The sequence below is a fragment of the Osmerus eperlanus genome, unplaced genomic scaffold (assembly GCF_963692335.1).
Source record: "Osmerus eperlanus unplaced genomic scaffold, fOsmEpe2.1 SCAFFOLD_764, whole genome shotgun sequence".
NCBI classification, from domain to species: domain Eukaryota; kingdom Metazoa; phylum Chordata; class Actinopteri; order Osmeriformes; family Osmeridae; genus Osmerus; species Osmerus eperlanus.
Window position 1 is genome coordinate 1 of NW_026911264.1, and position 13,953 is coordinate 13,953.

Consider the following 13,953-nt stretch of genomic DNA (forward strand, 5'->3'; position numbering starts at 1 on the left):
TGCCTGTTTTTTTCTCTCTCCCTCCCCCTCTCAGGTATCTGAGCTATGGCTCTGGCCCCAAGAGGTTTCCTCTGGCAGATGTCCTGCAGTACGCCATGGAGTTTGCCTCCAGCAAGCCTGTCTGCACCTCCCCAGTGGAGGACGTCGACATATCAGCACCCCCTGGTGGCACAACAGGGCAACTGCTGCCCGCTGCGAGGTAAATAACACCATCGCCTGTAAAACAACGACAACGACAAAATGTTTTTGAGGTCAAGGCCGAGGCATGGATGAGTCATTTCCAATCACGGATTCCGTTTCTGCTTTCATTGATAAGAGTTTCCATACTTCATAAGAGTTCTGTGTGTGCAGTATTGTGCCAAAGTCTTAGGCACTAATACACATTCTAAAAAGGGAAGCAAAAATCATTTCATAAATAATCGAAAGACTAAACAAAAATGTCTCATATTGCCACACTTTTGGCTGTACAGGAGACAAAATAAATCTTGAAGACAATATTAATAATAAAAAATATTTCGGGTGCCAAAGACGTTGGCGCTGCACTGCATGTGGAAGATAACTCCAGCGTTCTGTCTCCAGCCCAGCTGAGCAGGGCCCCTCCTGCCCCCCCGAGGGCCCCGGCCCCGCTACGGGCCCCTCCGGCCTGCCCCTGCCTCCGCAGCAGCAGAGGGTGCCCATCCACAAGCCCTTCACCCAGTCCCGGCTGCCTCCGGACATGCCCATGCACCCGGCCCCGCGCCACGTCACCGAGGAGGAGCTGGGGGTGCTGGAGGGCTGCCTGCACCGCTGGAGGAGGGAGGTGGAGAACGACACCCGCGGTACCCTCACACACACACACACACACACACACATTTACACACACGCACTCACACACACCTACCATCACACACACACACTTACACACACACACCTACCATTACACACACACACACACACACACCTACCATTACACACACACACACACCTACACACCTACCTTTACACACATACACACACACACTTGCCATTACACAAATACACATACACACTTACCATTACACACACGCACGCACACACACCCACACATACACGCACACAGCACACACACACACAGTGCACACGCAAACGTACACCCACACGCCTGAATGTCCCACAACTGTGATAAATCAACACGCCGCTTCCCTGCAGATCTCCAGGGAAGCATCTCCAGGATCCACAGAACCATCGAGCTGATGTACTCTGACAAGTCCATGATGCAGGTGAGACACACAGAGAGAGAGAGACAGAGATGAGAGAGAGATGAGAGACAGAGAGAGAGATAGGGAGACAGAGAGAGACATATAAGTATATTTCTGGAATTCCACCGTTGAACATGTATTCTTTCATGCCAATAAAGCCCATTGAACTGACACAGAGAGAGGGAGGGAGAGGGAGGGAGAGGGAGGGAGAGGGAGGGAGAGGGAGGGAGAGGGAGAGAGAGGGAGAGAGGGGGAGAGAGGGGGAGAGAGGGGGAGAGAGAGAGAGAGAGAGAGAGAGAGGGAGGGGGGGGGGAGGGGGAGGGGGGAGGGGGAGGGGGGGAGAGAGGGAGAGGGAGAGGCCCAACACCCCGCACGCCCTCCTACCACATTTAAACTTCAACGTGCTCTGTTCACGACAATGTCACTTTTGAAACATGTTATTGACCCTTTTAAAATTTTCAAACGAAAGGTTCCCTACCGGCTCCACGCCGTGCTGGTCCACGAGGGCCAGGCCAACGCGGGCCACTACTGGGCGTACATCTACGACCCGCACCAGCGGCGCTGGATGAAGTACAACGACATCTCCGTCACCAAGTCGTCCTGGGAGGAGCTGGTGCGCGACTCGTTCGGCGGCTACCGCAACGCCAGCGCCTACTGCCTCATGTACATCAACGACAAGAAGCCCTTCCTCATTGAAGGTACCCCCCCCCCCCCCTCCCTCGCCTCTCTGGCAGTCCCACCACTGCTAATGGTGTGACCGGTATTATCTGTTTAGTCCTGGTCGGTTTCACTTTGCTGTTCCGCTGACACCGCTGTTTTTTTGTTTCGCGAGTGCTTGACTGGACTGGAAGGACTTCAGTCTGACGGACTTCAGTCGCTCATAGGCTGACGTTTTTTGTATCTTTTCTTTCTCTCTCTCTCTTTGTTTGTCTCTTCCTCTCTTTCTCTCTGTGTCTTTCCTCTCTGTCTCTCTCTCTCTGTCTCTATGTCTCTCCTCTCTCTCTCTATGTCTGTCTCTATGTCTCTCCTCTCTCTCTCTATGTCTCTCTCTATGTCTCTCCTCTCTCTCTTTCTCTGTGTCTCTCGCTCCCCAGAGGAGTTTGACAAGGAGACGGGTCAGATGCTGAGCGGCCTGGACAAGCTGCCCGCCGACCTGAAGCTCTCGGTGAAGGAGGACAACCACCTGTTCGACAAGGAGCTCGCCGACTGGGACCTCCTCCAGGCCCGCAAGGCCCAGCAGGAGAAGCTGGCCCTGGCCGCCGCCGCCCTGGCAACCGCCTCGGCAACCGCCGCCGCTTCTTCCGCCGCCTCCCCTCAGCCAATGAGCACGGAGCCCAGCCCGCCCGACAACTCAGGTCAGGGTCACGCGCTGCTGTGCAGACGAGAATACCTAATGGCCAGATCGATGGTGGGTGGGAAGATTCCAGCTGGGTTTCTGAGGAGGGGGGGGGGGGGGGGGGGGTGCTTGAGTAGGCACATGGGTGTTGAGTGACCGCCACAGAACGCCACACTGTTAGCCCGGAGAATGTTATCTTCCTCCGCGGTCGGCCCCCTTGGTTGAGGGTCGTTTCACCTATTTGTGTGTGTTTGTAAAGGATGAGAAACTTGACCTTGACGGGCCTTTTTCCTGGCCCTTCAAATGCTTTCCTTGGGGGGGTTTTTGAACTTGTGTTCGAGAACTACCCTAAGGGTCACGGTCAGGGTTAAGGAGCTAGTGGGTGGAGAACAGGAATGAGCGAATGGTCGGGCCTCACTAGGATAGAAAACACAACCTGTGTGTGTGTGTGTCTCCAGACCCGCAGCATGACCCAGAGTACATGGAGCAGCCGTCCCCTACAGACGACTCCAAGCACCTGCAGGAGGACACGGAGAGGGCCATCGCCAGGGCCGCCTCGGAGCAGCTGGAGGAGCGGGGCCCCGAGGCCCTGCTGAACGCAGTAAGACCCCCCCACACACACACAGCCCTGCTGAATGCAGTAAGACCCACACACACGCACACACACACAGCCCTGCTGAATGCAGTAAGACCCACACACACACGCACACACACACAGCCCTGCTGAACGCAGTAAGACCCACACACACACACACACACACAGCCCTGCTGAACGCAGTAAGACCCACACACACACACACACACACACACACAGCCCTGCTGAACGCAGTAAGACCCCCACACACACACACACACAGTCCTGCTGAACGCAGTAAGACCCACACACACACACACACACACAGCCCTGCTGAACGCAGTAAGACCCACACACACACGCACACACACACAGCCCTGCTGAACGCAGTAAGACCCACGCACACACACACAGCCCTGCTGAACGCAGTAAGACCCACACACACGCACACACACACAGCCCTGCTGAACGCAGTAAGACCCACACACACGCACACACACACAGCCCTGCTGAACGCAGTAAGACACACACGCACACACACAGCCCTGCTGAACGCAGTAAGACCCCCACACACACACACACACACAGCCCTGCTGAACGCAGTAAGACCCACACACACGCACACACACAGCCCTGCTGAACGCAGTAAGACCCCCACACACACACACACACACAGCCCTGCTGAACGCAGTAAGACCCACACACACGCACACACACACAGCCCTGCTGAACGCAGTAAGACCCACACACGCACACACACAGCCCTGCTCAACGCACCCCCCACCCCCTCACTGGCTCTCGTCCCTGATGCTGACTCCAGAAGATACTGCCTCTGCTCAATGTTCAGAGGAATTCAGCTCTGTGAGATTTCTCCCTTCATCCTGCCAGACAGACTTGACTCCACCAGGCTGACTTGACTTCAGAAGTATACTCTTTTGACCTTATCAAAGTCATCACTGAGTCATAACAAAGCCATGCACACCAGTATTGATTTATTTTTTAACTCATCATGCTCATCATCATAGCATTAAAAGAAGGAAGGTTCAGTTTGAGTCGTTCTCGACGAGAGGGACTGAACTATACCTGAGACAAAGGTGAAAAAACAAACTTTGCTCGCATCCCCCAGGGCGGGAAACGAACACCCTCTCTCCCTCCCTCTCTCCCATCCACGTCGCCATCTATCCCCACCTGTGTCCGTCTCCTTCAAGCCCCCGCGCACTCTCTCTCTCTCTCTCTCTCTCTCTCCCGTTCTCTCCACAGGCTCCCCCCGCCCAGGTCGAGGGGCGGGCCAGCTCCCCCCTGCCCCCGCCCCCTCTCCCCCCCGCCGACCCCCCCGTCGAGGGCGAGGCCGGCGGCCAGCGGGTGGTGGAGGTGGCCATTCCCCACGTGGGCACCTTCGTCATCGAGTCGGAGGCGGGGGGGTACGACGACGAGGTAGAGAGAGAGGGGAGGGCCTCCCCGACCTCCCTGGTGTCTCCTGGGTCCTAGCTGCATGGGGGTTTTCTTCGTTTTGAGTTGTTTTGGTTTTCCTCCCCGCCTGGCTCAGACCTTCACTGGAAGGCGTTTTTTTTCTTTCTAGATTGATCCGACTAGGTTTGAGTTAACAGAGGGTCCACACAAGCCCTCCGGTTGGTTGCCGCCGAAGCACGTTGAGGTCTGGAGAGCCTCCCTTAGCTTCACAGACAACCTCAGCTCGAACCTCAGGCCCTCACCTGTGTTTGCTGCCGATAATGTAGCTTTCGAATGCGCTCGTGGTTTGGTGTCTAAGATTCCTTTCATGTAATACACACATATATATATATATATATATATATATATAGAATATGCCTTTTATATACAGCATGTGTAACTTGCGTATATTCAGCTTGTGTTACTTGTGTGTGACTGAAGCTGTTTATCAGCACCATGGCTTATTTCAAGGGGTTTGGTTTGGCTCGATTTGGCTGCACCCTCGACGGTGTTCCGTTCTGTGGCCGGCGCTGGAGCGCGGTCAACAAGCCTCCGGTCCCACGGGCGCGTGCTAGTCGTGACCCCCCACGGAGCCGTGGCTACACGCGGCCGGCTCCTACCAGGCTAGCACGTACGCCGCTAGCCTGGCTACAGGGCGGGGGGGGGGGGGGGGGGCCACGCCTCCCGGACGCCTGTGTGTGACTCCCCCCGGAGTGCATGGGCCCCCCCGCTAACCGCCGCTTATGCACCGTCGCGACGCGCATGGCCGCCAGTGTTGGAGCTGCCGGAAACGAGGTCATCCCAGGATTGCTGTGTGTCCTGTTGTTAACCCCCCACCCACCCACCCCTTCCCCGGACAGGCGATGATGACCCCAAACATGCAGGGTATTATAATGGCCATTGGCAAGTCCAGCGGTGTGTATGAACAGTCTGGCCCTGAGGCGGCCTTCTTCAAGGTATGCCCTCTCCTTCTTTCGCCCTCCCTCTCGCAACCCATATTTGGTGTTTTGTTTTCCCACCCGAGCCCTTCACCCTGTCTTCCACTGCATGCCAGCCATCCCAGCAACTGTCCCATTCATCTTTTTCTCTCTCTGTAGTCGACGTCTGTCGCGCTTGCTCGCAGCCGTCGCTCGGCAACGACGCCCATGCTCTAAACGGCCCTCTGGTGTGTTGTCGCAGCAGTGACTTTGCAGGAGACCGATATTTGACATTTGCGTCCGTTACTCGGCTGCTTAGCTCAGGGAAGGGTCTCGGGAGGGAAGTGCATTAGCAGACATCTGTATTCGTGTCCACACCGCCGTGGGATGCTGCCTGTCTCGTCCTCACTCGGGTCTCTCTCTCTGTCTCTCTTTCTTTGTCTCGCTCTCTCTCTCTCTCTCTCTCTCTCTCTCTCTCTCTCTCTCTCTCTCTCTCTCTCTCTCTCTCTCTCTCTCTCTCTCTCTGTCTTTCTGTCGCTGTTTCTCTTTGTTTCTTTCTGTCTCCATCTCTCGGTTTCTCTCTGCCTCTCTCTCTTTCTTTCTGTCTCTATGTCTCTCTGTCTTTCTCTCTCTCTCTTTTTCTCTCTTTCTGTTTCTCTCTCTCTCTCTCTCTCTCTCTCTCTCTCTCTCTCTCTCTCTCTCTCTCTCTCTCTCTCTCTCTCTCTCTCTCTCTCTCTCTCTCACAGGCCATCAAGGTAGAGTACACTCGCCTGCTGAGGTTCGCTCAGGAGGACACGCCCCCCGAGAGCGACTACCGGCTGCAGCACGTGATCGTGTACCTGATCCAGAACCAGGCCCCCAAGAAGATCCTGGAGAGGACCCTGCTCATGCAGTTCGCCGACAGGAACCTGGGCTTTGACGAAAGGTGACCGCCAGCCGCACGTCTTCGCGGCCTTGTCATTGAATTTATTTCGAGGAACAATTGTCCCTTCAGTGTTGACAAGCCTGAAGCCCCAGCAGAGGGCGACAAAGCCCAATTCCACGTCTCAAACGATGAGTCGGCCTTTTTCAAACAGTTTGTTGCCTGTAGATATACAGTCGGTTCCAGTTACGTTCAGGCTGTGCGTTTATAAAAAGCAGTCCGGTCGTACACAGAGGTTAGTAAGCTAGGTCAGACCTGTATCCGGGTTTGAACTTTCTCCAAGGTTCTTCAGCTTCTGAAGGTTGTCCTGTGTCGGTTTTGTTGCAGAACGCTGCCTAGGAAGGGAGAAACTGTAAACCGAGACAAATGAGAGAAATAATGCCACATCACTGTAGGTTACTGACTGGATTACCTCGGTCAGCGTCCAAGATTGTCATGTACACTTTGAAAATGTGTACATGTGCGATCCATATTCACGAGCGAATTGATTCCACTCTCCTATTTTGAGCGAAATAATTAGATTTGCGTGCGAGCGTGGCCTCGATAGCAGCCTCCAGAGGACCGGATTAGTTCTGTTCTCAGCACTAAAGGGTGATTAATCGGCCCGTGTCAAGGCCCAGGGCCACTGTGTCCCGTTTCCATCTCCCGAAGTACCTCTCCGAGACCCCGGGAGCGCCCGGACCCAACCGCCTTTCGTCTCTTCCTGTCTCGGCCTCTTCCTCATATCGTTTTGGCTTTTCGTAACTCCCCTCTTCACCTTCTTCCCCTTTCTCCTTCTCGTCCGGCCACAGGTGTAAGAGCGTCATGAACGTGGCTCGTGCCAAGCTGGACATGATCAAGCCGAAGGAGGTCAACCTGGAGGAGTACGAGGTGAGTCGGAGGGTCGTTCGCGTGTGGTGGAAAAAAAAAAAACGAAACAACAAAAAAGACCTAAAAATGCTTTCCCCTGAGACGACTGGGCGTCCACAAAACGCACTAGACAAGAGCGCACCTCTAGGCGTCTGGACGCGTGCAGCGTAGGGCTCGGTGGATCGCGTGCACCTTTTTGCCCGACGCGTTGAAATCGATGTGATGGTAATAGATGTGCTTTGTCTCTGCCCCAGCTGTTCAGCATCCTTTCTTTTTTCGAGCTAATTGTCATTTGATTTCCCTAGATATGGCATCAAGACTACAGGAACTTTCGCGATACAACCGTCTTTCTGATGATTGGCCTGGAATTGTTCCAGAAGAAAAGGTGAACGCCTGACTCCGTATTCTGAACGTCGAACTAGTGTCCGTGTCGTACTCCGAAACGGAGTTGGTGTTCCTGCAAACCCCCGCTGTTTTCTCCATTTGCAAGCCATGAACTTCCCTCTTGCCACCTCCAGAGGGCAGCAGATCCTTTGACTTGAGAACCTGTCTGTCTTAGATCAAGACGGTTGTTCGAGTCGATAGATAAAGCCTCTGTTTCTTTCGTGAACTTGTGGCGTTGAATCCCGCCACAACGCCATTCCTTCTCCTGCGTAGTTCTCATTTCAAACACACATTCAGTTCCCTGGGAACCTAACCCCACGGACAAGTTAGTCCCGTCTCTCAATGCTACCATGTATACGACGAACGATTATGTTTTTTTTAATGTTGGTCTGTTTCTCTTTTTTGTTCAGTTACGTGGAGGCCTTGATGTACCTGATCTACTCCTATCAGTACAACGGAGAGCTGCTGCTTAAAGGGCCGTACCGGGGTCACGACCAGGAGGTCGTCGGTCGCTACCGGAGGCAGTGTCTCCTGGTGAGTGCTTTTCCCCCCTCCTGCCCCCTCTCAGATGCACTTACAGCCATGCAGTGTCTCTACATGGATGTCCCTCCATGTCTACCTAATGAAGTTAGTGGACTCTTAAGCCAAGGCTCCACGAGTTCTCCCGGACGTTAAAACGAATGCCGCGGAGCCCTCTGTAGTCATCCGTAAAGCACCGATCCGTTTGATCGATAACGATAATGTTTTAATTGGCCATTTATACGTCTGTAATCAAAAGAATGGGCCACGGAGGAAACGTTTCGGAACGCGCGGATTCCTCCGGAACACGAACATTGTTTTTTTGAAGCTGTCGGCTTCTCTCCCTCTCTGACCCCGGTCGACTCGCTCATCCTACCCCCCCCCCCCCTCTCGGTTCCAAATTACAGGACTGGGTCAAAGTGACTCAGCCAAACTGACTGTGCAGAGAACGTGTCACTGTAATTTCGAGAATTGATGGAGGGAAATGAGAAATGGCTTGTTCTTGCTGAGGCATTGCATTGGCAGTTGAGATTTTTTTAATATATATATACGACCCATAAAAAGATTCTCTGGAGCCCGTTTCAGCAGACGCTCTCAGTTTGGTCGGCGATCAAAAACTCGGTTCGATACTCCAACCAGACTACCGTTTCCATAGCGTTTCTCTCCCAGGCTGCTGGGTGTGGGGAGCAGCCAGGCGACGTCGCCAGAAACCAACCCCCCCCCCCCCCCCCCCCCCCACCAGAACCTGCTCCTCGGGGGCACACTGTAGCCTGCTGCACCCGGTAACCTTACACCGGCATTGTGCTCATAATGTAATCATCCGAGTGGGAATAGGAAGCAGGAGGCCCTGGCGAGTGTAAACACATTACCCTGAGACACGGCCCTGTCCTCAGCTAACCCCTCCGCTCCGAGTCAGGCCGCCATCTCAGATCTCCGGCCAGATCCCTGGGTCTCCCGCCCCGACCGAGCTGTTTACCCTGGGCTCTGTTTTAATTGAAAACACTGCTAACATTGACATAGTTAATGTACTGGGATGTTTCGCCTATTCCCCCCAAACCCACTAGTCCCCCGGTTCCGGAGAGAGGCCTGCGAAAGGGCTCTCCGACTCCCCGAGGTCAGGGAGTTTGGGTCTGCGTCGGTTTTCGAGGCAGGATGGGGGTGGGGGGAGAGATGAGACGTGCCCGTGTGCGTCACTGCGGACGTCAGCCCCGCCGACTGGAGAACATTCGGGGACATTGAGGATGTCTGAGGGGTTGCCTACCACGTACTGTGTCGGCGCAAATGGGACCGTGTCTTACCTGAGCCGCCGGCGAGGCTGATTGAAATGGTCTAAATGCTAATGAATGCGCTTAGCGGGGGGGGAAAGGGAGGAGGGGGCGGGGGAGCAAATACTATACCGGTCTTTGTCTGAGGAGTATGACAAACAAACAACTTTCCTGAACTCTCCTGGCGCGTTTGCGCGTGTGTCGTCCCCGTCCCCCGTCCCCCCACCGCGCAGAAACTCAACGAGCATGCGGCGACCCTGTTTGAGACGGGCGAGGAGCCCGAGGTGAGCGACGGGCTGAGCATCATGAACGAGCTGGTGGTGCCGTGCATCCCCCTGCTGCTGGTCCACGACACGGAGAAGGACCTGCTGGCCGTGGAGGACATGAGGAACCGCTGGTGCTCCTACCTGGGCCAGGAGATGGAGTGTGAGTACGGAGGAACCAAGAGGATAGGGGAGGTGTGGGGGAGATACTGTAGGGAATCGGATGTTTGTTCTGTCACTGTTCACCTTTTGCAGTGCAGGTCGACTGGTCAGATGCACAGTAATATAATGACTGAATTGAAGATGGACACTTGTTTACGACGATTGTTGGCTAACGGTTGTCGACATGTGTAGGCGTCGGAGACCCCGAGCACCCTGGCTAGTATAGAGAAAGTGGTTGTGAGATGCCCCTCCTGGCTTGAGCTCGACCAATTCGTAGAAAGCTCTGGCATCCCCATAGCACCTTCCCAGAACTACAACCAGAGCCTAGTTCCTCTTATTTGTTTGTGTTTTCCTCGAAGAGCATGTTCCGGAACATGAAGTCATATCTTCGTGCAAATATTTGTCTCGTGATGGAGGACGGGGGGAAGGGGGACAACTGAACGCGATTGACGCACAACCACGGTAATAATCTTCCCTCTGTCGTCGTCTCCCCTCTAGCGAACCTGCAGGAGAAGCTGACAGACTTCCTCCCCAAGTTGCTCGACTGCTCGACGGAAATCAAGAGCTTCCACGACCCTCCCAAGCTGCCCACCTACTCCACCCTGGAGCTGTGCGAGCGCTACGGCCGCGTCATAGCCTCCCTCGGGCGGGGGCCCGCGGACGGGAGATGAGCTGGTGGGGGCCCCCCCCGCTTGCCCCTCCTCCATCAGCCCCCCCGCCTGGGGCACTCACCCAACGGACCTCTGTATTAACCCACGCCTTCCTTATAACCTGGGGTCGCTCGCCATAGCTGTTTACTTCTTCGTTTTTTCTCTTTTTGCTGCTATAGGTTTTTATCCTTATGAATACTATGATTTCAGATGTGTTTTTAAAGCAAAACGCGACAAGAGAGTGGTAAGGAACAGTCCTGGGATGAAGGAACTCGAACGAGGAGTCTAGTGACGGCGGTCTTGCAGTGATTAAAAGCCAGCGCATGCTGCTCCAGCTTTGTTAAACAAGGTTGATTTAACTTTGACGTTTTTTTTTTCTTTTCGTAGTTGTCAGGTTTTATTCGTTTGTTGTTGTTGTCTTTCTGGTTTAAGCCCCCACACCCCCATTCCTTAAGCACCCCCTTTCTGCGTGAAAACACGACCTCCCAGCTGCTCTGCCACCAGTTTGGTACAGTATTATCAAATATTTTGTTTTTGTTTTATTTTTCTAAATAAAGCGACAAAGAGAACCTTGAGATTTAAGTATCTCAAGTGGGTCTCTCGACCCGAGGACTGCACCAGAATGAGATGTTTTGAGGGCTGTGGTAGACAGCCATGGACGCTCTGTGGTTTGTTAATAAATCGAGAGAATAAAGTTTTATTTATGGCCCTTTTAGGCCAAATACATACTTGCTTTGCCTAATGTCCTGTGATTTCATTTCTGCATTTACAACACATGAAACACCATAAATGTCTACATTTGTCCCATACCATGGTCATGGATGAACCATAAGTAACGAAAAGTAGGCTATGCCAAGAGAATATGACCAAATATTTATGGGTAAATCATTAAGTTGTAATGACAAAGAGCAAAAGCGGTTGTCAAATAATAGATGATAGAATTATAGAAAATGGTGAAATGAAATGTGGTCACTATCCATATTTTGTATTTTTATACAAATTCTTCGTTTTCAAATACACTGGACCCCTTTGCACATTGTGCCAAGATAATTAACCAATCGGAATAGCCTTTTTGAAATTGGGCGCCAACCCGCCACATTTAATTAGCGTTTATCGGTCAAAGCCATCATTACCCGATCTTCTCACTTGAATTATCGATAACTGCCCACACCATCTTGCTTAAAATCTACTTAGTTAGACCAAGGAAAACATCTTTAGCCTACCGTGAAGCTGTTTTAGTGTGGTGGCCTACTGTACAGGTGATGGCATTGGGCCTACCAGCTATTTCGAAGAAGGCCTCTACTAATGGAAACCTTCCACCTCACAACGCTAGCTCCTGGTCGGTTTGAAGTAAGTAAAACGAATGCTCCCTCGACTAATTGCTCGGGTAAATTTAAAACGCCATTACACAAATGCAATGTAACCTAAATATAGCCTATTTGTCTGTTGCGCCGATAGGGCCTACTATATAACATTGTTTTCGAAATAGCAAGCACAATAGGCAATTTTCCTGAAATGGTTTTGTATGTATTTGATATTACACATGAATGTTGTCAAGCATTGGGCTTAGCTTCTTTAGTAGGCTATTAGTTTACAAATGTTAGCTAAATATTTTCTCGTTACCCTAAATGTGGAATATCATAAGATTTCGATGATTTTTCGGCTGCCAAAGAGTAAGTTTTAGAAGTAGCCTAACTGTTTCCTCTTAATTCAAATCATGATAATAGGAAAAATAACCTTGCAAGAATTTCATTAGGCAAACGGAAGTACCCGCCACTTTCTATTCAATGAATTGTTGCCATTTAATCCCTTTTGGGAGCTTTCTCTAAAATTAGTCTGGCTTTCAAAGGCCAGACAGAATCTATCTGTTAAACATGACTTCTCTCCATTGTTGACCGCCACACTCCGCTGATAAGAGCCGTTTCCATGGTGATGCTTCATTGTCCGCCCGTCTAGACGGCCTGTGACACATGACACGCCGTCCCATCCCTAGCCGAGGTGGATCACATCTGTCCAGAAATCAATGGTCTACTTCTCTCATCTTCTGATTTGTTGACCATTGTCACAAGGTCCCCTGCCCCCAATGAGGTGGAGATCTATGCAAAACTGTCCACACCCAGACCTTGTGTTTATCGCCATCTCTTCCAACTTTACTCCCAAGCCATGCATATTTGATAGGTGATATGATCATGAAACGATCCTTCTTCTTGTGTCAGCATACACAAGCACACACCCCTTAGCTGGCTTAGCTCCCAAATGAGGACTCACATTTCCAATAGCATACAGAAAACCACCGTTTTCTGTGAATAACCACTGGGATAATGTTACTATCTGGAATGTAAACTTTAAAGGATTTACTGGATGTTTTGATATTCACAATTAGATCAAAATGAAAACAAAATTCCAATTGTGTTGACATGAAATTCTATGTTACTCCTTATATTTTTTTTTAATAGTAACATAGGCTTTTGCACAATAGAGCTGCTATTGAGGCAGTGAAGATCGGTTACCTATATGTTTATTACAAATAGGTAACACACTAGGTTTACACTAAACGCGCATGTTCAGGTTGTCATTTGTATTTTGCTGTGAAGCAGGACTCTCAGACAGTGACTCGGCAGCTGTGCTTTACTGACCGGGCCGTCTGAATAAATGAGCAATACAGCCTTGTTCTGCTGCCTGCCACCAGACTTTCCAGACAGCATCATGGCTGCCACTAAACTATTGTCTGGCTTCCTAAATGAACTCGGCTGTTACTGCCCCTCGGAATCGATGAGAAGGGAGCTGACGATTCGAATGAAATCACGAATAGGTGTGCCATTGTCTGCCCGATTCATTTGATACCACCTTTTCCAACTGGAGGTGGGGGGACGGGACGGACGTGTTGATGAATTGCTAGATTGCTGGAAATATTCTGCTCTCTATCCAGGCACTCGAAATGCTAAATTCGTTCAAATGTCTATTTCGGCAGCGTTTTTAAATCCGCTGAAAGTTGGCAAATCAACTGAGCTGTACACGGAGGGGTAAGGCACCGTAAAAATATCTGCAGCTCCAGGTTGATTGCTCCGTTGGCAAACCTCAGACGTTGTTTAAACAGATATCTGTAGAGGACACTCTTTACAAAGGCTCCCTGAACAGATATTTTCCCCTTTTTGTTCATGGGGCTTTTTTTTTTTTTCTCCCTGAACTGAATATCAATCAACGGACACCTCTTTAGTTGGGTAAAGCCTAAGAATAGGGGCGGGGGAGGGGAGGGGAGAGAGAGATTAAAAAAAAAGTAAAACGGGTGCTCAAATTCCTGTCTCTTCACTTAGCGCTTAATGATGCTCTCTAAGAGCCCTGCCCTCATTGGGCTCTGTTTTACGGATCGGATAAAAGTTGTGCAGGGAAAAAAAAAATGTTGTCTGGGCTCCGTGCCAGTGGGTTGGTGTGTCACAGCAGCCACT

General features: G+C 51.6%; 1 protein-coding gene across 1 annotated transcript; it reads left to right on the forward strand.

The window, feature by feature from the left end:
• Positions 1-20: 20 nt before the first annotated feature.
• On the forward strand, positions 21-11,238 carry usp25 (ubiquitin specific peptidase 25; the record flags this gene model as incomplete). Its single annotated transcript, XM_062455338.1, has 14 exons — positions 21-199; positions 580-818; positions 1,168-1,238; positions 1,687-1,915; positions 2,312-2,572; positions 3,012-3,154; positions 4,388-4,561; positions 5,437-5,532; positions 6,240-6,418; positions 7,207-7,285; positions 7,570-7,649; positions 8,059-8,182; positions 9,666-9,858; positions 10,356-11,238. Coding segments are annotated over 14 exons (2,220 nt in total), but the record flags the coding sequence as incomplete, so codon positions are not given.
• Between the last annotated feature and the right edge of the window lie 2,715 nt (positions 11,239-13,953).